This window comes from Eriocheir sinensis, chromosome 17, assembly GCF_024679095.1.
Source record: "Eriocheir sinensis breed Jianghai 21 chromosome 17, ASM2467909v1, whole genome shotgun sequence".
NCBI lineage: Eukaryota > Metazoa > Arthropoda > Malacostraca > Decapoda > Varunidae > Eriocheir > Eriocheir sinensis.
This window is the reverse complement of record NC_066525.1, coordinates 14684039-14707679: the sequence shown is the minus strand read 5'-3', so window position 1 is coordinate 14707679 and position 23641 is coordinate 14684039. Positions and strand designations below refer to the sequence as shown.

General features: G+C 46.2%; 2 protein-coding genes across 2 annotated transcripts in view; one reads left to right on the top strand and one right to left on the bottom strand.

Moving 5' to 3' along the window:
* Positions 1-817, bottom strand: part of LOC126999991 (fas-binding factor 1-like) — an 81638-nt gene extending 80821 nt beyond the window's left edge. Inside the window, exon 1 of the mRNA XM_050863341.1 lies at positions 551-817. The gene's annotated coding sequence lies outside the window, so the exon portion shown is untranslated. The remainder of the gene's footprint in view (positions 1-550) is intronic.
* A 2168-nt stretch (positions 818-2985) lies between these two features.
* On the top strand, positions 2986-19105 carry LOC127000121 (uncharacterized). The gene is made up of 16 exons (XM_050863541.1): positions 2986-3606; positions 3718-3942; positions 4093-4770; positions 4887-5111; positions 5221-5718; positions 6007-6231; positions 6656-6892; positions 7014-7406; positions 7533-7951; positions 8419-8479; positions 15206-15580; positions 15702-15926; positions 16151-16366; positions 16476-16697; positions 17143-17367; positions 17718-19105. The coding sequence occupies exons 1-16, from the start codon at positions 3280-3282 to the stop codon at positions 17970-17972; spliced, it is 4806 nt and encodes a 1601-aa protein (XP_050719498.1). The 5' UTR covers positions 2986-3279; the 3' UTR covers positions 17973-19105.
* Positions 19106-23641: the final 4536 nt, after the last annotated feature.

The window sequence follows — 23641 nt, the reverse complement described above, 5'->3', positions numbered from 1 at the left end:
CTCTTACTCTCTCACCATTTCCTCATGCTCTCCCTTTTCCTCGCACTTTCTCGTACTTATTTTCTCCCTCTCGTTTCATCTTCCCCTTTCCTTTCCCCTCACTTCTCCTCCTCCACCATCAGTGGTCCAGTGTAACACGATTGACTCCTTCAAAAATAAGCTCGACCGTCACTTCCTTCAACTTAATATCAACTTAATGTAAAATCACTTAGGTTTAGGACTCTTAACTGTCTCTGATAGATTCACTCCAGTCACTCACTGACCCAGTAAAGATCTCTCTCTCTCTCTCTCTCTCTCTCTCTCTCTCTCTCTCTCTCTCTCTCTCTCTCTCTCTCTCTCTCTCTCTCTCTCTCTCTCTCTCTCTCTCTCTCTCTCTCTCTCTCTCTCTCTCTCTCTCTCTCTCTCTCTCTCTCTCTCTCTCTCTCTTATTCAATATTACCACCACTTCATAAAATAAAATAAAGATTAGGAACAACTTTTACTACTACTACTACTACTACTACTACTACTACTGTTTCTAATGCTACAGTTCTCATATCAATTTACATACTTATTTTTTCTCCTCCGTTGCTAGGTCTTTCTCGCTCCACCACTACCACCACCACTGGCCTCAAGATCACCTCCATGCAGGGTGGTGGTTGTGGTGGTGGTGGTGATGGGGAGGCGACATGGGTGTGAAGGGGTGTAAGAATACCCTCTAAACCAGTGTGAGCTAACTCCATGGCGATCACCCAAATGTAGTCCCCCTTTCTCTCCTCACCCTTCACACACCCCACCCCGCACCTCAACTCTACCCTCCCCTTTCCTTCACTTTTCACCCCACCCGACCCAGCTCCACCCAGTAACATCCCATTCCCCATCCCTTTCCGTTCCTGTCATCATTATTACCCATGCCCACCCCTTGTTATTTCTCTCCCCTCTCCCTCACCTTGTAGTCGTCGCTCTCCCCTCCCCCCTCCTCTCCCCCGTGCTCTCTCTCCCAATGCTCCCGATTCAGCACTTAACGTCACGCTGTGGGGAGGGAAGGAGGTGTAAAAAGGGAGATAAAGTTGTGTTTGTCGGTGACGCGGTGTTTGGGTCTCCCTCCCTCTGTGTGTGTGTGTGTGTGTGTGTGTGTGTGTGTGTGTGTGTGTGTGTGTGTGTGTGTGTGTGTGTATCCTATTCGTGTCTGTTTGTTTATAATGAAAGCTGTTTATGGTTATGTGTGTATCTGTTCGTATGTGTGTTCGTTCGTGTGTGTGAGCATTTGCCGGAGCAGGTTGGAGTATGATGCACTACCAATAGACAGAGGGAGGGAGGGATGTAACGTGGAGAAGGTTCGTTGTGTTGCTGTGGATAATGATGATGGCAGAAGAAAATGGTAATAATGATGATGATTATGATTTGTGTATGTGGTGTTCTTACGACAGTTTTCTGTTTTATATGTTTTGCTTGTATCCATTTAATTATATGCACTGATCAGTTCTCCTCCTCTTCTTCCTTCTGGTCTACTACTACTTCTACTACTACCACTACTACTACTACAACTACTACTACTACTACTACAACTACTACTATTACTACTACTACTACTACTACGACTACTACTGCAACAACTACTACTACTACTACTACTACTACTACTACTACTACTACCTCTATTACTACTACTACTACTACTACTACCACCTCTACTACTACTATAAAAGCCACCAACCACCAGCCCCGTCCAGCAGAACAGACTCCCCGCCCCGTAGCACGACCCTGGCACGTGACTCCCTCCACCGCGCCCGCCTGTCAATATGTCAAGGCCTTCGCTGTTATTGATAGCCTGACAGCACACCCATCACCCCATTGCTTGGACCGACACCATACACGCCATACATATTGCAACCACTACCACCATTACCGCCACTACTACTACTACACCATCACCACCATCACCACAGATACTATTAAAATTGCAGTCACCACCACCTCCATCACCACCTCACTACCACCACCACCACCACCACTACACCTCCAATACTAACAAGAAGAGTCAACACAGCCGTCATTTTTAACAGCCTCTACCCCCTTCCTCCCTCCCCCCTCGCCTCATCACCGCCATTACTATCATCATCATCATCATCATCAATAGCAGCAGCACCACCACCACCACCACGAGTAACAATATGTCAACACTGCCCTCATTAGCGCTCCCCATCACCACCATCATCACCTCGTCCACTCTCCCTTCAAGTTCCCATTATCACCATCGCTACAGCTCTTCTGTCAATAACAATAAGAAAAAGAAAATATATCAGGAGTCAATGATGATAACAACCTGAAAATGCCATCAATGTTACTACTACTACTATTACTACTACTACTACTACTACTACTACTACTACTACTATTTGCTACTATTATCATTATTTCTATTTTATTGTCAGCATCATTATCCTCACCATTAACTCTACACTCCGCCACCACCACCACCACCACCACCACCATCCTGTAAAGTCTGAGTCACGATCACAGTTTCGCACATCCCCGTGAATGAGTGCATCGTCGTCATCGTCACCACTGCCCCGCCACAGTCATCACTCTATAAGGCTCATTTCATCACCACCGACATAACTTTTGCCGCCATCACCAGAACCATTATTACACCTTTGTCATCACCACCTCTTCCACTACACCCCCGCACCACCCTCATCACCACCACTATACATACCACCGCACCCACGCCCCTTTCATTCCCTTCCTCTGAGTCAGTGGCAGGTGAAGGTGGAGGAGGAGGAGGAGGAGGAGGAGGAGGGGAGGAAGAGGAGGTGTTTCCGCCCCACCCCCCCGTCAGGTGCCCGTCTGAGTAATGTCTAAAGTGGTTATGTGAGAAAGTTCTACGCGCGGCGCCGCTTGGCACTCGCCGCGCCCCTTGGCACTCGACGCGGCTCCGTAAATATCTCGTGACGGCGCGGTCACGTCACGGCGGTAGGCGGAAGGCAGATATAAGGGCGTCTCCTCACTCCCATGCATCAGTACACGCCCCTCGAGGCACGCAGCACCAGCAGCTCAAGAAGCAGCTACAAGACTAAGTTTTCATCTCACCGGAGAATAAAAAACCGCAGTGTGAACAGCGACCACCGAAGCACACAAGGAATAACACGAAGGTGAAGCATTAGCGCTGACACAAGACAGGACATCATTACCATCGACAACATCGGAAGCAGCCAGACAGCCCGCAAGCCAGACAGCCCGCCAGCGACAGTCCTAAATAGGCAACTAACTTTCCCCGTGACAGACGATCACAGCGCCATGGCTCCCATCTCCACCCTCAACACAATGACATCCACAATGGGCCACAGTGACCTGGGCCACAGTCTTATGGCCTTCGACCTGCCCATCAGTCGCAGGGGTCACTTCTTCCAGGACTCCTTCTTCGAGAATGCTCACGAACAGTTCAACAGCACCGTCAGGAGGATTCTACAGAGGTGGGGAGAGACGGACTTCCTTGGGAAGCAATGGGACGACCATAAGCTCTGCCTCTCCAATTCCCTGAACCGCTACCGCCAGCTGAGGACTCACAACCTAAAGGAGGAGGACCAGGCCGTCACTGTCTCCTCTGATGTCGCCAGCCAAAAGGTACGGGATGGCACTGAGGGATGTGCTGAATTTAACTGCAGGTTGATTTTATGAGTGACAAATAGCTATTTTCGAGACTACAATTTAACGGAACATGTCTTATGATTACAGATCGTGATGGATGTGCACGACTTCGTGGCCGGCGAGGTGAAGGTGAAGGTGACTGGCGAGCGGGAGCTGGTGGTGGAAGGACGCACCGAGACCAAGGATGGAGACTGGTCAATGTCCACCAACAGTTTCCGCCGACGCTTCTGTCTGCCGGCCAACACCGACTTGAAGGCCGTGTCCGCCGTGCTATCTGACGACGGCATCCTTACCATCTCTGCCCCGAAGATGGTGAGTTGACAGTCTCAGTGTCAACAGGTTCAACATTTCACTTACCCTTAACGTTACACTACTGCCTCTTATGGAAGCTTGTTTGGTGAATTTACGTTTTGTCAGGTTTATTTTCTTTGCGCCAATATGCACAATTTTCATCTTTCATAGGCACCGGCCCTGGAGGCTGGTCACATGGAGGTCCCCATCACGAGGGAGGGCATGCAGGCTGCCGCCGCCACCGTGGACAGCAGCTCCAAAGTTGCTTCATCCTCGAGCAAGACCACCGAGGCGGCGAGCTGCACGTGCAGCCACCAGCAGCAGGCGCAGAGCACCGACACTCAAGAGTCTCGCGGGCAAATCATTCCCATCCAACTGGACGGCTCTCAAGAGCCCCAAAGCCCCGCCGCCTCCCAAACCTACGAGACCAAAGTAAACGAAAAGGTTCAACTGGAGAAAATGGAGTCTGCCGTTAAGAACATTTCCGAGACAATCCGCCGCGCCCAGCACTCCGACAGCACCACTGAGGCCAGCACAGCCAGCTGCACCTCCCCGCGGCCGCTGTTTGCCCCGCCCAGCCTCCGAGGACGCAACATTCTCATCGCTCCGAGCAGTCTGCTGCCCATCACCAAGAGAGGGAGATTCTTCGATGACGATTTCTTTGTCAACATGCGGCAGGACTTCCAGAGTGCAGTGAATGATGTGTTGGGCCGCTGGGGCGAGGGCAGCGTGCTGGGCAACGGTCACGACGCCCTCGCCTCGCTGGGTCGGTACCGGCAGCTGAGGGAACGCAACCTCGGCGTGGAGAGTCAGGCTGTAACTGTGTCTGCCGACCAGACCAGCCACAAGGTAAAGAAAGAGAAAGAATAGGATCATTGTAGATATTTTTTACAGTCTGATTTTTACAGAAGACAAAACTGATTTCGGTATTTCAAATTATAGCGAAACATAAATCATGATTGCAGATTGTGTTGGACGTGAACGACTTCGTGTCCGGCGAGGTGAAGGTGAAGGTGGCGGGCGAGCGGGAGCTGGTGGTGGAGGGACGCACCGAGAAAAAGGATGGAGACTGGTCAGTGTCCACCAACAGCTTCCGCCGACGCTTCTGTCTGCCGGCCAACACCGACGTGAAGGCCGTGTCCGCCGTGGTGTCTGACGACGGTGTGCTCACAGTCACCGTACCAAAGAAAGTGAGTGTGCCGACTGTCAAAGGCTCAAGCTGCACATAATTTGCTGAGGACTGAACTACGGAAACCTATAGTTGCATGATAATGATGAATATTCATTTTCTTCTCACAGACAACATCCCCCGCTGGGTCAATGATCCCAATCAAGGTTGAGGGACACAAGGAAATCAAAATCGAGACCGCCACCCCCTCGGCACCTGGTACCCCTGCCACCCCGGGCACTCCCGCCAGCCCCGCCGTCCCGCAGCAGCAGTCTTCGCTCACCTCCACTCAAACTGACGCCCAAGTCAGTGGATCAGTCGGAACATTTGCGAAGAAAAACACATCGACCAAGGAGACGACGCAGACGTCCTCACTCCTCAGGCAGCAGCCAGGCTTCCCCACACCCGGAGGCCTGATGCTGCCCATCACCACTCGCGGGCTCTTCTTCGGAGACTCCTTTTTCAAAAACACTTGGCAGGACTTCCACGAGGCAGTGAGGGACGTGGTGTCCAAATGGGGCAACTTCTCAGCTGACGAAGACCTGTCACGCTACATGACTCTTCGTGCCGCGGACTTGAAGAACGAGAACCAGGCGGTGAAGTCCACGGAGGACGAGGCCAACTACAAGGTAAGGAAAACTTTTGAGGCTTCTGATGGAGCCTTGTCGCTTTTCACGCAGTGGATCAACAGCACGCTCCCTTTTCTGGACTGACAGCCATTTTGCCCTCCACCGCCGACCACACAACCAATTCACTTACCCTAACGATCACTGATGATGACGCGTCGGAACGGGAAAGGAGACTATCCAAAAGAATATTGCAAACAATCTAAAGTGTAACTTATTTGTTCAGCATTGAGGTCACACCACCTTGTTGGCTATTGTTACATTTGCTAACGAGCTTTTACACCTGTCCAGATTGTTGTTGACGTACAAGGCTTTACGAAGGGCGGCAACATCACAGTGCGGGCGGTGCAGGACCGCGAGCTGGTGGTGGAGGGCCTCGTGGAGCAGCAGGAGGGAGGTGCCAAGTACAAGAAGCAGTTCCACCGTCGCTTCGTCCTTCCCCACGACATCTACCCTGAGTCCGTGTCGTCAGTCATGTCTGCTGACGGCGTGCTCACCATCACTGCTCCCAAGAAGGCAAGTGGCTAAGAGTGATCTTCAAGAAACAAACTTGCCATCGACCACTACTTCGGTCACATAGTTAATCTACACAAACAAAACGGGAAAAATTCACCCCAAAACATACGATAATTAAAACAAGTGTTAGCTCGTCCGTTTGGACAACAATAACATAAAATCTGATCACCAGTGCAGCGGGTACTGGCCGTCTCTTGGGGCTCCATTCCCAGGCCATCACACGCCTAAGGGGATTCTTTCTTATACAAAAGAGATACACCATTATAAAAACAATCTTTTGGCGAGAGGGGAGGACTTGATATGAGCCATTTATATTCATCTAACATAACAGGACTTAAAGTCGAGCAGTAGGGATGAATATATTATACTAAACTCAGACTACGAACATCTCATTGATCGTCTGAATCGCCCTTTGCCCCTGCAGCCATCGACCATCCAGCTCAAGGAGGTCATCCTGCCTATAGCTATCGAGGAGGGTGTAAACAGGACGGAGAGTCTCAGCCAGATGCCAACCCCGGAGATCAAGTCCCCTACCCCAGCTCCGGTCATGAGCCAGCCTCTGTCCGTCGCCCCCGCCGCCAGCTTTGGGAGCGCCACCACCACCAGCACCATGCACCAGCAGGCTGCGTCTCAGAGCGTTACCTCACAGTCCTCACAGCAGGTAGGTGGTGGCTGATTCTCCTTCACTCAGCATCCTTATGAGAGATGACTACTGAAATGTGATAATGCAGCAGTAATTTTGAAGATTCCAAACCAGTGAGTGTGTGTTGTTGTCCCGGCAGGTGGGTGGCCCCCAGGAACACATCATCCCAGTGTCGGTGGAACAGTCGCATCCCGCGGCGGCGACGGCGACGGTCTCACAAGCACACGCCGCAACGACGTCTGAGTCTCAAGTGCAGCAAACTGCCGCGACTGAAAGCCTCCAGAAGGAGAGCAGCAGCAGCCTAACGCAGCAGCAGTCAGAGCAGAGCAACCTGAAGATGGTGCCCATCAGCCACAGGGGCACCTTCCTCAACGACTCCTTCTTTGAGGATGCCAGGAGACGCTTCGAAGCTCTCACGCAGAAGCAGTCTGCCCTCAAGCCTGCCCTCTCTCCCAGCTGCAGCCTGCTTAGGAGGAACTTCAGGCTGTCGGAACAGGAGGCTCACGTAGAGGAAGACTCCCATGCCCTCAAGGTGAGCACAGGGCACAGCCACAGGTTACGGGGGAACGGGGGGCGGTTAGAGTGTTTATTACAAGACACATCTTCGCTGCTCTTTTTCGCCAATCACCCATCCATCATCTTTCTTCTTCCTCTACAGATAACACTCGACGTTAACGACTTCATCGGCGGTGAGGTGAAGGTGGGCGTGGAGGGTGGCCGGGCAATTGTGGTGGAGGGACAAACATCCTGCGAGGAGGGAACCTCGTCCTCCTCCCGCAACTTCCGGCGGGTGTTCTCCCTGCCACGCAACGCCGACGTGGCGGCCGTCACCTCTGCGCTGTCTTCTGACGGTGTGCTCACCATCGTGGCGCCAAAGCTGCAGCAGCTCGCCGAGGCCGCCGCCGGCAGCAAGGAAATGGCAAGCGAGGGCCACACCCGCCAGGAGATTCAGGGCGCCGGGGCACAGGGCTGGGCGGAGAGCAAGGTCAAGGAAGAGGTCAAGGAGTCCAATGGCTCCTCTTCCAAGTCCTACAGCAGCTCGTATGCCTCGCAGCAGGTCTCCTCCCAGAACGTTTTCTAAAGCGTGTCAGTGAAGTGGTGTCGGAGCAAGTGTTATCTTGTTCCGATGGACCAAGAGTGTTAGTGGTGGTTTGAACGTGTTAGTGCCTGTCTCAGCGTGTTAGTGTTTGCTGTCTCAACGTGTCTGAAGTGACTGCAAGAAAAAGACGTCAGCTGCAAATCCCTTTACTTTTACCTTGAACAAGGCATGGCTGCCCGGCAGTGGCAGCAACGACTCCAGGTGGTCCGAAGCCGCCGCCGACGCAGCACACGGCAACGACTCGACAGGTGAGAACACCGTGTTTGTCTTAGAGCATGGCAACATACATGCATTAAAAATGACTTGCCTCCATACAAAAAATCAGTCATGAAGAAATACCAAAATATTTCAATACTCATTTGCAATGATAAAAAGGCAACTATGAGTTGCCAAGCAATGTTGCCAATCTCCGCCTCCTTTAACCTGTCTCCCCCTCCCTCCACAGGTGCCTCAAGCGGCGGCGACCTCTCGGCGCTCCCAGCAACGAAACATTCCCTCGCAATGATGTGATACGAGAACTCTCGCTGACAGAGCTTTATTTTCTGATCTCTCCGTGCGTGTGTGTGTCTGGACGTGGTGTGTGTGAGTGGGATCAGTCCTGCAGCGACGCGTCGTGTCTCCTCCATCGTTCCTACGCGTGTCAGTCCTGCAAGGCGACGAAGGGCGTCTAAATGTTGCTGCCAAATATTATGTAAAAAGTAATATTTTTAAAATATTTAAAAGATGTTTATTCCAATTGGCATACATAAGATAAATTAAGCAGAGTGAATGATGAATTAAATGTGCGTTAGATGCTGGTTAAGTGTTGTTACTGATTATGATGAATGATGAAAACAATATTTTTGTGAAAAGTACGACGTGAAAAAGACGTTGTATGATAGTAGAATGAATACAACAAGAGAAGCATTGCAGTGGGAGTGATGTATGACTGATTGATGGTGTGCGCCTCAGTAGCAGAAATGTCATAATAAAGATAAAAAATATATGACTGTGTTTTGCTGTTACCCTCAATGAATTTGATGGGGATTGCGGCGAGTGCAGGCAGGAGGGAAACGAGGGCTTGATGCGCCTGTTCCTTTCCCCATCATTTCATAATACTCCTTTTCTTCATTTTCCTTTTCCTTCATTATTTTCTACAGTCTTTTTTGTTACCTTTCTTTTCTACACCTTCTATATCTACCAGAACTCTCTCTCATTTTTCTTTTTCTTCCTTTTTCTTTCTTTTCAATTACCTTTTCCTCTTACTTCTCATAACTTCTCTCTCGCTACTTCAAACTCCCACGTCAACAATTCTCTCTGTCTCTCTCATACTTCTTTTCTTTTCCTTTTTCTCTCTTTAGTGTTTACCTGTTTGTTTTCCTTACATCTCATAAATTGCCTCCAGCTACTTCAAACGACCACGCCAACAACAACAACAACAACAACAACAACAACAACCCTAGTCATTCATACATATATTCATCCATTCATTCATCCATTCACCGGCCGAAAATCATTGACGCGAACTGTAATGGCCGGGGCGGACGGGTCACATATCGCTGAAACGTATACATAAGTCACACACACACACACACACACACACACACACACACACACACACACTTGCAATATCCGGGTAGCGCTCAGCAGACTGTTAATCGTCAAGTGAATAAAATAAAAACAATATCGTCCACATGAGAGCTTGCAACTGCGTCAACGGTAACTAGCTTCTCTTTTTTATTCACATTTTTTATAATTTTTGTATTCGCCATCTCTTTTTCTTTTTATTTTCTTCATAGGAAAAGATATTAACTAGTGCATGGGGATAGAATGTAGAATGTAGAGTGTGGTGATAGGAAAATGGATTAGAAACGTCTTAGGAATGTGTGTATGTGTGTATGTGTGTGTGTGTGTGTGTGTGTGTGTGTGTGTGTGTGTGTGTGTGTGTGTGTGTGTGTGTGTGTGTGTTTTCGTTCTGTCGTTTCCAGTAGCCCAGAAGCATTTGAGAATAGAGTTCAATCATGCATTTTTATATATAGTTTCTTTTTTATTAGCCTCGTGCAGGTAACAGGAAAGGCTTTGTGGAAAAATATATAAGAAAAAATAGATCCCGCCTGACGCACATTAGCTCGGCCGCTCTATGGAAGAATGTTTTATTGTCCTTCCATTTAATTCAGATATATATTCCCTTTTTTTATATTTTTCGTTTTTTTTTTTTTTGTTGTTGTTCAGCTTCTCTTTTTCAGTGCAGTTATTCAATATCCCTTTTATTATTTTATTCTTTGTATCCTTTATCCTTTTCGTGCCTTTATTCTCTATACCTTTTTCGTTCTTTTAATTCTTTTTTTCTTTTTCACTCTTTTTTTACTTTCTTTTTCTCTCATCTTTTCCGAGTTCTGCCGTGTACCTTTCCAATGCTTTCCTCTATTCAATTCATTGTTAGTTTCTTTACCGTCTTTTTGTCATTCATTCACTCAATATTTTTTTTTGTTTCCTTGTTTACTTGTTCCCTTGTTTATTATTCATTTGTATTCTTCCGGTTAATTCTAAACAAAGGGTGCAGATAGTCGATTCAGGCGCGGCATTAACGTAAAGGAAACAAGGCAGAAAATGTCCCAAGACTTTTTCATTCACTCAATTTTCCGTTAGAAATGTTATTGGATTAGATAGACAGATAGATAAGGTGAACGAGAGAAATGCACACAGACAAGACAGACAGCTAGACAGACAGACACACAGACATACACATTAAAAAAAAACAGACAGACACACATATCAGTAACTTTTGTACGTGTCATGACTATTATTTTCACCTCTAACAGTTTTCATTCCCGCACAAAGAGGTGAGGGTCGAGGCGAGGTGTGCGTAGGGGTGTCAGGCGGGAGGGGGGTCGTGGGGGGGCGGGGGAGAGGCGTAGGGGACGGGGGAGTGATGGCGGATCGGCGCGGGTGTCGAGGGCGGCGGCTACAAAGGGGAAGGATACAAGAGAAGGAGCAGCATTCATCCCGGGCTGCGTCGGATACTTATCGTTGTTATAAATATGATATGTTTTTAGCCAAATGATTAATTGAAACGGAGGAATTAATTTTCAATATATCGCAATAGAAAAAAAAAAAGTTAATTGGAGATACGACGAAAAAAAAAATATGGTTAAAAAAACATGATGCGATATTATATAAAGGAATATCGGTTTAAATTCCAAGCGGTAAAAATGGAACAAAATGAATTAATATGCGATACAATGGAAGAAAAGTAAAGGTCCACCGCAAACTAATGCATTTTTGAGCTTCTCTCTCTCTCTCTCTCTCTCTCTCTCTCTCTCTCTCTCTCTTTCAGCACCAGGTTTTTTTTACTTTATTCTCCTTTCCTTCCTTTCCTTCCATTAGTCTCTTTATTTCAGTCTTTCCTTCCCGTCCATTTTTTCCCTTTCATGACGTTTCCTTTCCCTTTTTTTCCATCCCCTTTCTTTGTTTCCCAGATATTATTTTCCTCAAGTAACGAAGGCGTTTTCATCGGTCGCCTCGCTGCTACTAAGGAAGGGATTGATTTTTTTTTGACGTCCATCTATCTGTCTGTGCGTCTGTCTGTCTGTTTCTCGGTCGGTCTGTCTACCTGTTGTTTTTGTTGTTGTTGTTGTTGTTGTTGTTGTTGTTGCACTCCATATTTGCTAAAGGGATATTCCTAATCTGTTAAAAGCTCCAGCGCTCGCATTGGTGATGAAAACTGTTCCCTCTCCTTTTTCATAGCTCGTTCTTGTTAAAGGTTTTGTTATTTATTTATTTATTCCACTAAGCTTCTTTTAACTCTTTTCGTTGTTGGAAATTTTAATGTAATCGGTCATTTCCTCCCTTCTCTATCGGTATGTCTTCTTTAATCCTTGCAGTTTATTTCAGTTTTAATCATTTGTTTCTTGTTATCACACATTTTCTTACGGAGTCTTTACTTTTCGGTGGTTCTCGCGTCGAGTTTCATGTCACTAATATTTTTTGGGGGGTTCAAACGTCTGGAGTTCGCTGGCGGTGTGTTCGTCGCTTCACTTTTAGTTCGTCTGGTTCTCCTTTTAGCTTCTCTCAATGTTTTTATTTGTGTTCGTGGCATCGGCTTCAATATCCGATCGTCGTCTTTTTCAGTCTCTTAAACGCTCCTTTTCTATGCCAGCACCAGATGGAACAAACAGTTTACCCCCATCTATAAATAATGGTCTTTTATTGCTATTTCTGAGTACAAGTGGATGACCTCCTAGCGCGCACACACACACACACACACACACACACACACACACACACACACACACTTGTGGCCCAGACCTGACCGAGGTCAGACATGGGTCACGGCGCTCCGTAAGGAGCAGCCTGGGGCCAGCCTGTTGGCCTCTCCCCTTCCCCTCCATCCCCCTCTCCCTTTTCATCAATAACCCAACACTGTAAGAAACTTTTGTGACAAGCTTAATCATGGTGAGAGAAAGTGAGTGCAGTGCGTTTGTGGTGCCGTGAAGACAATGAAGAGTAGTAATGGCCAGTGTGACGTCGACGCCGCCTAACCATCCAGCCGACGCCGGCCCCCAGGTGCCCCCAGGTACACCAGCCCGACCATCATGCTGCTGGGAGAATTCGGTTCAGGTGCAGTGCAGTGTTGAGGCCCGTCACTCAGGTGGAGTCATGGTTGGGGCAAGTGGCAAGGGCAAGTGGCATGGGGCAGTGCAGACGTTTTGATGTTCCCACGCCTACCGCTTCTCGGTCCACCTCTTCCTATCTTGTCTCACCGGCTGGAGAGATTAGCAGGTCATCACTAAGCTGAGTGACGGCCGACACCGCTTCTACCTGCACCCCTGCCATCAACTGCGACCTGACCCTTTTTTGACCTGGGGTTGACCTGGGGCTTAAACACCTGACCCGTCACCCGGAATACCACACCGCCTCCTTCAGCACTAACGCACTGCATTCCACCACCTCACCTCCCCCCCACCACCCCAGACCCCCTATACCCCTTTCACATTGTACTTTTTTTTTCTATTTTATTTCAATATTGTATTTTTAACATGTATATTTTCAGCTTTACAGCTGCAATCACTTAATAAACCGTTTATTATTATTATTATATTATTAATTACACACACACACACACACACACACACACACACACACACACACACACACACACGTGGTCGTCCCAGAGGCAGACTCGCGCCCGACGCCCACACGTCTTGGCATTAATATTATTCTTGTTTTTGTTTTCACTCTGGTCTTGTCCTGGCTTTTATCTCCTTTCCGATCTGTTCTCGTTTTCCCTTTGCTCCGCCTTTTGTTTCCTTGCACGTTTTCATTCATCCCTGACTTTTCTTCTTCATTCCTACAGCTTTTTTTCTCTTTTTCTTTGGTTTCCCTTCACTCGTTTTTATTTTTCTCTATATCGGTATTTTCCCTTTCTATTCGTTTCCCCTCAACTACGTCTCTCTCCCTTTATTTCTACTCCAATTGTTTCACTTCTTTCTTTCCAATTCTTTTCTTTAATATATTTTTCTTCCTTTTCAATTCTTCATTTTTCCATAGTTTTCTTTTATTTTCTGTTATTTCCTCTGCTTGAATATTTTTCTTCTTCATGTATTTCCTCTTTCCCTTCCTGACCTGGCTCGCTGCTCTGCTGTGTCTACCTTCCTCTCTTTAAAAGGAAGGTTCACGATCTGCTTCCTTTCCTTCTTCAGCTTCCTTCCTTCCTCACGTCACCCCAAGACGCCCACACAGTCCCCGCGCCGCCTACTAGAATACTTTACTTTACTTTACTTCTTTACTTTGCTTTAATTTACTTAACTTTGCTCTTCCTTTATTTTGCTTTATTTATATCTACCTTTTCCTCTTTCACATTTTCTTTCTTTCCTTTCCTTTCCTCTTACCTTTTACCTTTCCTTTTCCTTTTCCTCTAATTTCTTCTCTTCTCTTCTTTACTTTTATTTTCTCTTCTTTTATTTATCATTCCTTTCCATTTCTCTCCTTTCCTATATTTTCCTTTCGTTTCCTTTCCCTTCCTTTCCTTCCCTTTCCTTTCCTTTCCTTTCCTTTCCTTTCTCTTCCTCTCCTTCCCTTCCCTTCCCTTCTTTCCTCTTCTTTTCTCTTTTCTCTTAATTTCCTTCCCTTTAGTATCCTCCCCTCTCCTCTATCATTACTTCCGCTTCATTCCATTCCACACCGCACCAACACGCACGAACAACCTTGCTCAGCCACTGGATTGCCTCCTTTTTACCGCCTCACCTTCCCTTGTCACTCCCCGGTTACCTCTTCGCTCAGTTAGTAAAAGAATGACAACAGCTTCTCACGCCCTCGCCTCATTGGTTGTCATTCTCTTTTGTTTCTTTTTCGGTGGAGTACTTTTTCTTTTCTTTTCGCACTCGTTTTCCTTTGTTTCGTTTGTTTTCTTTTCTTTAACTAGTATCTCTTCGTTTTGTTTATTTTCCTTGTTTTTGCGTTTCAGTCTCCTCATTCTACCATTTCTTTTTTTTTCTTTTCTCGTACTTCCATGTTTCCTCTCTCTCTCTCTCTCTCTCTCTCTCTCTCTCTCTCTCTCTCTCTCTCTCTCTCTCCTTTGCATGCATAGTAACTTGCTTCTATTTCCGCTCTGTCTTAGCACTCTCCATTCTTCCTTCTCTTTCCTTTTCTTCTTATTGTTTACTTTTCTCTCATTCCCGCCTTTTATTCTTTCCTCATTGCATGCCTAGTACCAGTCGCTCCTTCTCTTCCCTTATTTCCACCCCTGTCTTAGTACTCTCAGTTCTTCTTTCTCTTATATGTCTTCTTTTTGTACTGTTCTCTTCTCTTTCGTTCCCGTGTCAGTCTCACTCTCTTCCTTTCTCTCCTCAGTTCATGCCTAGTAACGGTCGCCCCTTGCCTTCCCTTATTTCCGGTCTTGTCACTGCTCCACCCTTCCCTTGGCCTGAGCAGCTACACATATTTCCTTTCCGGTCCCTGATCTCTTCGACTCCTTCGCCTTGTCCCGGTGCCCCACAAGGTTTACACAATACCTTGCAAAATAGTTCAATAGTAGATTTTTGGCCGATGACTCAGAGCGGCGAGCATCGTGAAAGTTCTTGGCGCGTTGCTGCCCTGCCAGAAATAACTTCGTGACGCGGCAAGGACGTCACGCGGCGAGTAAATAGCAGCGGTACAACACGGCCAGCACACAGACACATACACACCTGGGCCGCGGGAGGAAGGCAAGCCCCACATAGACACACCACGAGGAGGCATCAGCTCATCGGTAGCAAAGGAACCAGACGGGAAACACAAGAATGGCGCCAATGTGTGACAGCCTTTTGGCCTTTCCAGTGATCTTCAGCTCCCCACACGGCCTGTGTCCTTGCCCGCTGTGGGATGATATCCTCGACCTGAATCTCCCTGTGTGGCGCAAAGGACTCTTTCTTCAGGACTCCTTCTTCCAGTACGTCTACGAGGCTTTCGAGAATGCCGTGAGGGAGATTTTGCAGCGGTGGGGTGAGACAGAGTTCCTGTGGGAGCAGTGGGATGACCCAAAGGTTCGCCTTACTGACGCCCTCAGCCGCTACCGCCAGTTGCGGACTCACAGCCTAGGAGAAGAGGACCAAGCCGTCACCGTCACCTCAGATGATCTTAGCCACAAGGTCAGCATCGCTTGGTTCTGCAATAAAGCAACAACGTTTAACATGGTGGTGGTGCTGTAATACTTGTGTTGGTCTCGAGCCTGTCAGCAGACCGCCTCATGTGAACTTGTGTCGCTTACAGATCGTGATGGACGTGTACGACTTCGTGTCCGGCGAGGTGAAGGTAAAGGTGGCGGGCGAGCGGGAGCTGGTGGTGGAGGGACGCACCGAGACCAAGGATGGAGACTGGTCAGTGTCCACCAACAGCTTCCGCCGACGCTTCAGTCTGCCGGCCAACACCGACCTGAATGGCCTGTCCGCCGTGTTGTCTGACGATGGCATCCTCACAGTCACGGCCCCGAGGATGGTGAGTAGTACGAGGAGCACTGCCTTGATGCTGGGATTTAATTACAGTAATGAATAGCAGCTGTAATGCTGCATTTGCGTAATTGAAGGACAATTATTTTATGTGTGATGAGTGACAAACTGTGTTAATCTGTGGCCATGGGAAGTGTGAATTCTTCAGATAAAAGAGTAGACAGAGTAGGCCTCAGGATTATTTCTTCCCATTATGATACAATTTTTCCGTAACAGATGGGTCCCGAGATGATCATCCCCATCAGAATGAGTGGCGAGAACCAGCTCCCTGGGGGGTGGAGGCTCCCCGCGTCTCCCGACTGGCCCCCCAGCCCCCCAGGCGTCCTATTGCATCCCCGCGTCAGCGAGTTGATGGGGAAGAAAGCAAACCTCCAGAATAAGGCCTTGAAGAATGCGCCGAAGAACTTTGGTCTGCCAGTCGTGCACAATGTAAGATCCTCTGTCTTTAGAGTCAGAATCCTTCAGTGTCTTACACCAAAATTTACTAAGCAACAAACGTTGTGGAGGGTGAGTGACAATGAAATCGTTTCTTCTCCAGAGTTCCCCTCTACCGATCCCCAAGATGGGGCCGTTCTTCAGCGATCCCTTCTTTGGAGACGCATGGCAGGCCTTCGAGGAGGCAGTACGGGAAGTGCTGTCAAAATCTGGCGACCTGAGGAGCCCTGATGACTGGCTGGCGCAGTACAGAACCTTCCGGACCCGCGACAGGACGGAGGAGAGCCAAGCAGTCTGCTGGACCGAGGACGAGGCGGGCCACAAGGTGAGTGTTCGAGAGACGAGGCTCTGCTTTCCACATTCACTGGTTAACAAGTTCTTTGAAGGCTGCTATTGTAATGCGTCATTGATGATCTTTGGACATAAAACGATGGATGAATGGGGACAATGCTTACTCAATGTCTATATGATCAGCCTAATTTAATTCATCACTTTTTAAAATTTCAATACTAACATTTCTATTTAAGTGAATTACACCAAGTAGTAACTAAGAATCGTCTAGGGAGGGTTTATGATACTACCAATAGAGAAACTCAGTGGTGTCAAAGTTGTGGTACATAAGCAGACAGCATCAAACAGCTAAACAAGACAATGGCACAGTATTAACGACCAAAGGAACAGCAAACAGCGACAGACAGATAGTTAGAGGATAAAGCAACAGAACACACGGCGCTGACGGAGGCTCGTAACACAGTCCTCGCCTCCCACAGATCGTGCTGGACGTTCAAGACTTCAGCAGCAGCGGCGAGGTGGCGGTACAGTTCCTGAGCGAGTGTGAGCTGGTGGTGGAGGGCCGCGTGGAGGAGGAGGGAAAGTGCAGCAGGTCGTGTAGAAGGTTCCAGCGATGCTTCCTCATGCCTGGCCCCGTCGACCTTCAGGCAGTGACCTCCGTGATCTCTGCCGACGGCGTGCTCACCATCACCGCCCCCAAGAAGGTAAGAAAAAGAGCTATCACGCCGCGACGATCACTCCGAAGTTGTGAATGTCAAGGAGAGGAGGAAAGAAACCACGATATGCCTATATATGAATTTGCATAACTGGTTTTTATTTAATTATAACACAGGAGGCAAGGAAAATCGAAGAGAAAAAATAGAGAAAGAATACTAACACAACTCAGACGTTAAAACAATAAGTATCGGCTTTAAATAGGAGAAAATATACCTGCAAGTCATCTGCTATTTTATAACAACAACAAAAAACGAGGAACAGAACCATGAACTTGAAATTTTAAAACCACCAGACGCCTCTCGCCCTACTCCCCCTGACCCTAGTTCATTCCCAACAGGTCCAGCACACGTCCCCAGCACTCCCCCAGGCGACACCCGTGACCCCCGTGGCCGCCCCCGAGAAGAGGCCAGAACCCATCCCCACCCACCGGCCGCCCCCCGCCCCCCGCAGAGCCGCCACGGAGCCCATCCCGAGAGTCGAGTCGCCCACCCCCAGCGAGCAATCCAACGACTCCTGCGACTCGGACGGAAGATTCTGGACCATCTTGCCGCCGTCGGGAAATGGATCTCTCACCATCGAGGAAATAGAGTGACGGGGCTCCTCTCTCTTGATGACCCCCTTACGACTGCTTCACTGTATCACGCTACGCCTCGCCACGCCACGCCACGCCACGCCACGCTACACCACGCCTCACCACACCTCCTTATTTGTCACCTCGCCCTCATTACATTTACGATACTCCTTCACTATTTTCCTTATGCCTTAACCAGTACGTCACAATATCTTTCAGGACAACATCACAGTCTCCAGAACCTCACTTGCAACCCCTTGAATTTGTCACTTCGTCCTCCACATTACAACTACGATCTCCCTTCCCTCTTTTTCCCCTACGCCTTCAGAAGCACTTCACTACGTCTTTCTTTCATCAGGATATTCCAGAACCCACACCCTCACTGGCTACTTTACACTCTCAAGCCTTTGCCACAGCGTCTTTATAACGCTTAGGATATTCCCGCACTTGTTTCTCATTTACGTCTTTACCAACACCTTTATCATGTTAGTCATCGCTTATATCCCAACCCCAAGAACCCAAGATCTCACGGTTACTTTGCACTCCCCTCCCTCTTTACGCTTGTCACCTCGGCCGAACTGCATAATATATAAGTACTGTTTTTCTCATCACGTCTTCAGCGCCCGGCCTCCACCACGTCCCTTGGCAACGGACTTATCTTACACGTCCTTTAATATTCCTTTTCATTACACCGTCGCCTCACTAAGCTTCCACACCATCACCACCACACTAGGTTAAGCCCACGCAAAGCACCTTCTCCACTCCCTCACCATGTTTCCTCCACCTCATCCTCACCTCACCTCACCTCACCACGGCTCCTCACCAAGCTCTCACCCCTTCACAGCCCTTGTCACCACCTCACCACCACGCATGTCCCTTCACCCCGCCTGGAGAATCATCACCATTACGATCATAACGTTCATATGACATTGGTGTGTTTATAAGATTCGCTAAATGTATAAGGTCATCGGATACCTATACATATACAAGATTATTAGGCATATTGTCTATTTAGATATATTTTTTTGCCTCTGAATCTGTACAAATGAATATATTTTGTCACGTTAAAAATGAAGTCTTTTTTTAATTCAGTGTTTTCTCCTTAGTCTTTATATAATTCGCTCATTTTTAGTTGAGAATTGTCAGCGTCCTCCTCTTTCACCTTTTTCAGCTCTGCCTCTATTCACAGTATTTCCATTTTCCTCCTTTGTTAGTCTTGATAAACTCTTCCTTGCCTTCTGATACGTACCTGCCTTTCTCATTTTCTCGTAATCTCTAACTTTCTTCATCTATAGATTCTTTGTATTGATTTTTCCATTTTTACTAGTTTTTTTTCTTGCTTATCTTCCTTTTAGTGTCATTTCTGTTCGTTCGAGTTTGTTTTCATTTCTATTTATTTCTGTTCAATGTCTTTTTTTTACTCTTTTTCTTAATCTACTTCTACGTTATTTTTCTGCTACTTCTCAAACTCTAAGAACAATGAGCTCTCTTTTTCCTTTCTTTTGTTTTGCTTCTCTTTCCCTTCCACTTTTTTCTCTCCTCTGTCAAGCTTAAAAAACGAACACATTTTTTCCTGTACCTTCCTGTTCTTCTTTCTCCTCCACTTTCTCTTCCTCATCCTTCACGAATATCCACAATAAAGACTTTCTCTTTCAATGGCGTTCTTTTTACTCTTTTTTACTCTTACTCTCTTGTGCCTCCATCTCCTCCTCAAACATTCAAATCGGCGATCCCTCTTTCCCACTTTTCTTTTCTTTCACTTTATTTTTCTCCCTTTCAAAGAACAAAATCGAAGTTTCATTTAAATCCTCCTCCTCCTTTTCCTTTTCTTCCTTACGCTCCCAGAATGAAGAGATTTTCCACTCTTTTTATACTTTCTCTTCCACTTCTTTCCGATTTTTTAAACTCTCCAAACGGAACGATGAGATTCTCCCTTTTAGCTTTGTACTTCTTTTTCCCACTCGTTCTCTCTTCCTAATCTTCTTCATCAAGCTTTTCCTTTTCTTTTCTTATTCTACTGACTCTTCATCTTCCTTTCCAATCACATGAGGCTTCCAGAACAAAGATCTTCCCGTTTTTCTCCTTTTCTTCCTGTCCCTACGTTTTTTTTTATCATTCTTCTTTCACTTTTCCACTTTCTTTCGAATCATCTCATACTTCAAAATAAAACACTTTCCAGTCTTTTCCTTCTTTTCCTTCCACTCTTTTTATTATTTTCCCTCTTCCACTTTCACTTCCTCCTCCATCTCCTCCTCGTCTCTCTCTTCCTCCTGCTCCTCGCCCTCCTTCTCCTTCTCAAACTCCGGGCACAAAGACCAGGAGAAGAACGAGAGCTCCGGGACCACATCATCTCATCTCTTGACCTGAAAGCACGCAATGTATCTCGTCTCGGCTGAGGAGCGTCGGGCGTCTCTGCGTGTTATCTCGGCCCCGCGTTGTTGGCGGTCCCGAGGAGAAATGGAAAAGATACACAAACAGCAGTTGGTAGTGGCCGCAGGCACGCACGCACGCCAGTTGAGAATGATGGGCGCTGGGTTGCGGAGTGTTTGTTCTCTCTCTCTCTCTCTCTCTCTCTCTCTTCTTTTTCTTCTTCTTCTTCGTTTTATTCCTTGCTTTCTTTTCTGGTTTTATGTGTTTTTTTTTCGTTATTTTCGTTCCTATTCCGTTTTCCATTTTTTTTTTGGTTCAGTGTTCCGTCTTCCGTTTTCTTTCGTTCAATGTTGATTTCTTGCTGGTTTGAATTATGTGTTTCTCCTTTTGTAATTTTCTTCTTCATTCGTTTTCTTTGATTCAGTGTTCCGTCTTCCGTTTTCTTTCGTTCAATGTTGATTTCTTGCTGGTTTGAATTATGTGTTTCTCCTTTGGTAATTTACTTCTTCGTTCGTTTTCTTTTACTCACTGTTCCTTCTTCCGTTTTCTTTCGTTCCGTGTTCCTTGTTCGTTTTCCTGAGACCAGTTTTTCCTCTCCCGTTTTCTTCATATTTTTCTTTCTTTCTTGATCTCCTTGCTTCGTAATGGACGCAAGTAAGCATGTCAAGGGTCTTATAAGCGTGGTTGTGCTTTTTGCCTTCTTTCCATTCCCTGATTTTTTGCTCTTTCTCTCTTTTGTTTCTCCGTGAATTTCTTCCTCGTTAAGTTTCTTTTGTTCTTTTCCATATTTTTCTACCTCTCTTGATTCCTTTGGTTGGTAATGGACGCAAGTATGCATGTCAAGGATCTCAATAAGCGTGGTTGTATTTTTTTCCTTGTTTCCATTCTCTGATTTTTTTTCCCTTTCTCTCTTTTGTGTCTTCGTGAATTCCCTCCTCGCCTGCTTTTCTTCGTTCAATGTTGACATATTTTTTTCCTTTCTTGTTTCCACGTTTTCTTATTCCCTTCATTTTTTTAAATTCTTTTGCTTCGGTCGTTTTCGTTCTGAAGCAATTTTTTTTCTCTCTCGTCTTAATTTGCCTTATTTTCTCACGGTATTTTTTCTTATTTTGGTATATGTGTTTTCCCTTCCCTTCCCTTCCCTTCCCTTCCCTTCCCTTCGACTGTCGAGCAGATTAAATTACTAGAGCGGGCAACCTCGTGATGAGCCATTTGGCTTTCTATTGCCTGCATTTCCATGTTTCCCTTCCCTTCCCTTCCCTTCCCATCCCTTCTCTTCACTTCTCTTCTCTTCCCTTCCTTTCCCTTTTCTTTCCTTTCCTCTCCTTTCTTTTCATTTCTTTTCCTTTCTTTTCTTTTCTCTTCTCTTCTCTTTTTCTTCCTCCGTTAAATCGTTCCTTCTGATGGCTCACTCTTTCCTTAATTGGCTCATTCCTTCTCGCATTTGGCTTTGTTTACTCCTGATTAGTTTGTTTCCTTCACGTTGCCTTTAAATTTCTTGTTTCCTCCCTCCTCCCACATCACTTATCTTTGCTATATAATAATTCCTTCAGCTTATTGCACCTCTCCCTCCCTCTCTTGGCGTTTCATGTCCTTCTTTGGTTTGATACTTTGCCAAGCTACACTCTCCCGTGCTCTTTCAATACCTTCGTTCCCTTCTTCCATTGTATCTGAAATCACGACGAGCAAGTAGTTTAGATTAAAATGTAACCTCATCTGTTCCCGTCTGTCCATCAGTTACCAGTATGTCAGTCAGGGCGTTTAGTTTGCTAGATTGGTAGTGCATGCGTCTGTATTTCCTCTTGCCTACGACTTCAACGCTTTCAAGAGGGGAGTTTCTGTCCATATGTTTGTCAGTCAGTTTCGTTTGCTAGATAGGTAGTATACACGCGTCAGTATTTCCTCTTGCCTATGACTTCAACGCTTGTTAAAGGTGAGCGAATATCAAGACACCTCTCCAATCGTCTATGAATTTCCCATTTGGATTTTCTGGTTTTGATTTTTGGGGAGCAGTTCTATAATGGACTTTTTGTATCTTTTTTTATTGCCCATAAACTGCCTCCTTTACTATAACGAAAAAGGGTTGTTTACGGTAAAGAATGCAGGTTATGAGCCAAACGAATGCATAAAAATCCGCTCTCGACACGCTGGCCTTACAGAAAGACTCTAGAAAAGTGTTCAGAGAGTTGTGAAAGCTTGGTTATCGCTGATTTTAAGTTTGCATCTCCGACGGACGTGTTCTATAAGCCTCAGCCCAGATCGCGCCAAAGTTTTCCGTCTTTCCGCGCGATATGAAAACTTTCTCCTGGATGCGCCGGGGATTAAGATTCGGAGCCATTACTCAGAGATTTGCTTCCTTTCCTTAACTTCTAACCGATTTTAGTCTCCACGCTTTCCAATGCCGTTTTTCCACTTTCCCTTTCGAGTTTATTTTCCCTCTTTTTTTGGTCCTGAGCCATTAATGATAGAAGAGTTTTTTTTGTCTTCTATTCGAGCAGTTTTTTTTATTATTTTTTCCTATTCAGTTTACCTTTTCTAATTACACTTTCCATTTCGAGTTTACTTTCCTTCACATTTTTTAGTCTAAGCCATTACTACAGACGAGCTTTTTTATGTTTAATTTCATCAGTTTTATTGTTTATGCTTTCCAATGCCCTTTACCTTTTCTAATCCCACTTTCCATTTCGAGTTTACTTTCCTTCACAGTTTTTGTTCTTGAGCCATCACTGCAAGATGAGCTTTTCTATCTTGAATTCGAGCATTTTTATTGATTATTTTTTCCAATGCCCTTTACCTTTTCTAATTCCACTTCCCATTTCGAGTATACTTTTCCTCTTTTTTTTATCTTGAGCCATTACTGCAAGACGAGCTTTTTATCTTTAGTTCGAGCAGTTTTAATTTTTATGCTTTTCAATACCCTTTACTTTTTTTTATTTCATTTTTCATTTTCATTTTACTTTATTTCTCCACGTTCCTGATCTCCTTTTGTTATTAATAATTCTAACTTTCTCCAAACTTTATTTTCTCTCCGTCTTGCTGCCAGATTATATTCATTGCAGGTTTAACTTTTTTATTCTTCCTGTGGATTTCTCCTTCCTTCCTTCACCAGCCTCTTATATTTCTTAGTGCGAACTTTTCTTTTCTTTTTCTCTTCGCTCCTACTGCTCTTTATCCTCTCTCATCTTCAAATGTTCTTTTTCTTATTTATTCTTATTATATTATATTTATTCCTACTATATCTCTGTAGTTATTAGCTTTGTAGTAAGGAATGAACATAAAGGAGAATATAGATTGGTTCGGTCGCTTATAATAGCACTCTG

Coding starts and splice junctions, on each gene's coding strand:
- LOC127000121 (XM_050863541.1), top strand. CDS start 3,280: ATGGCTCCCATCTCCACCCTCAACACAATGACATCCACAATGGGCCAC. Junction 4,771..4,886: donor CCGACCAGACCAGCCACAAG/GTAAAGAAAGAG, acceptor TCATGATTGCAG/ATTGTGTTGGACGTGAACGA. Junction 15,581..15,701: donor CAGATGATCTTAGCCACAAG/GTCAGCATCGCT, acceptor TGTCGCTTACAG/ATCGTGATGGACGTGTACGA.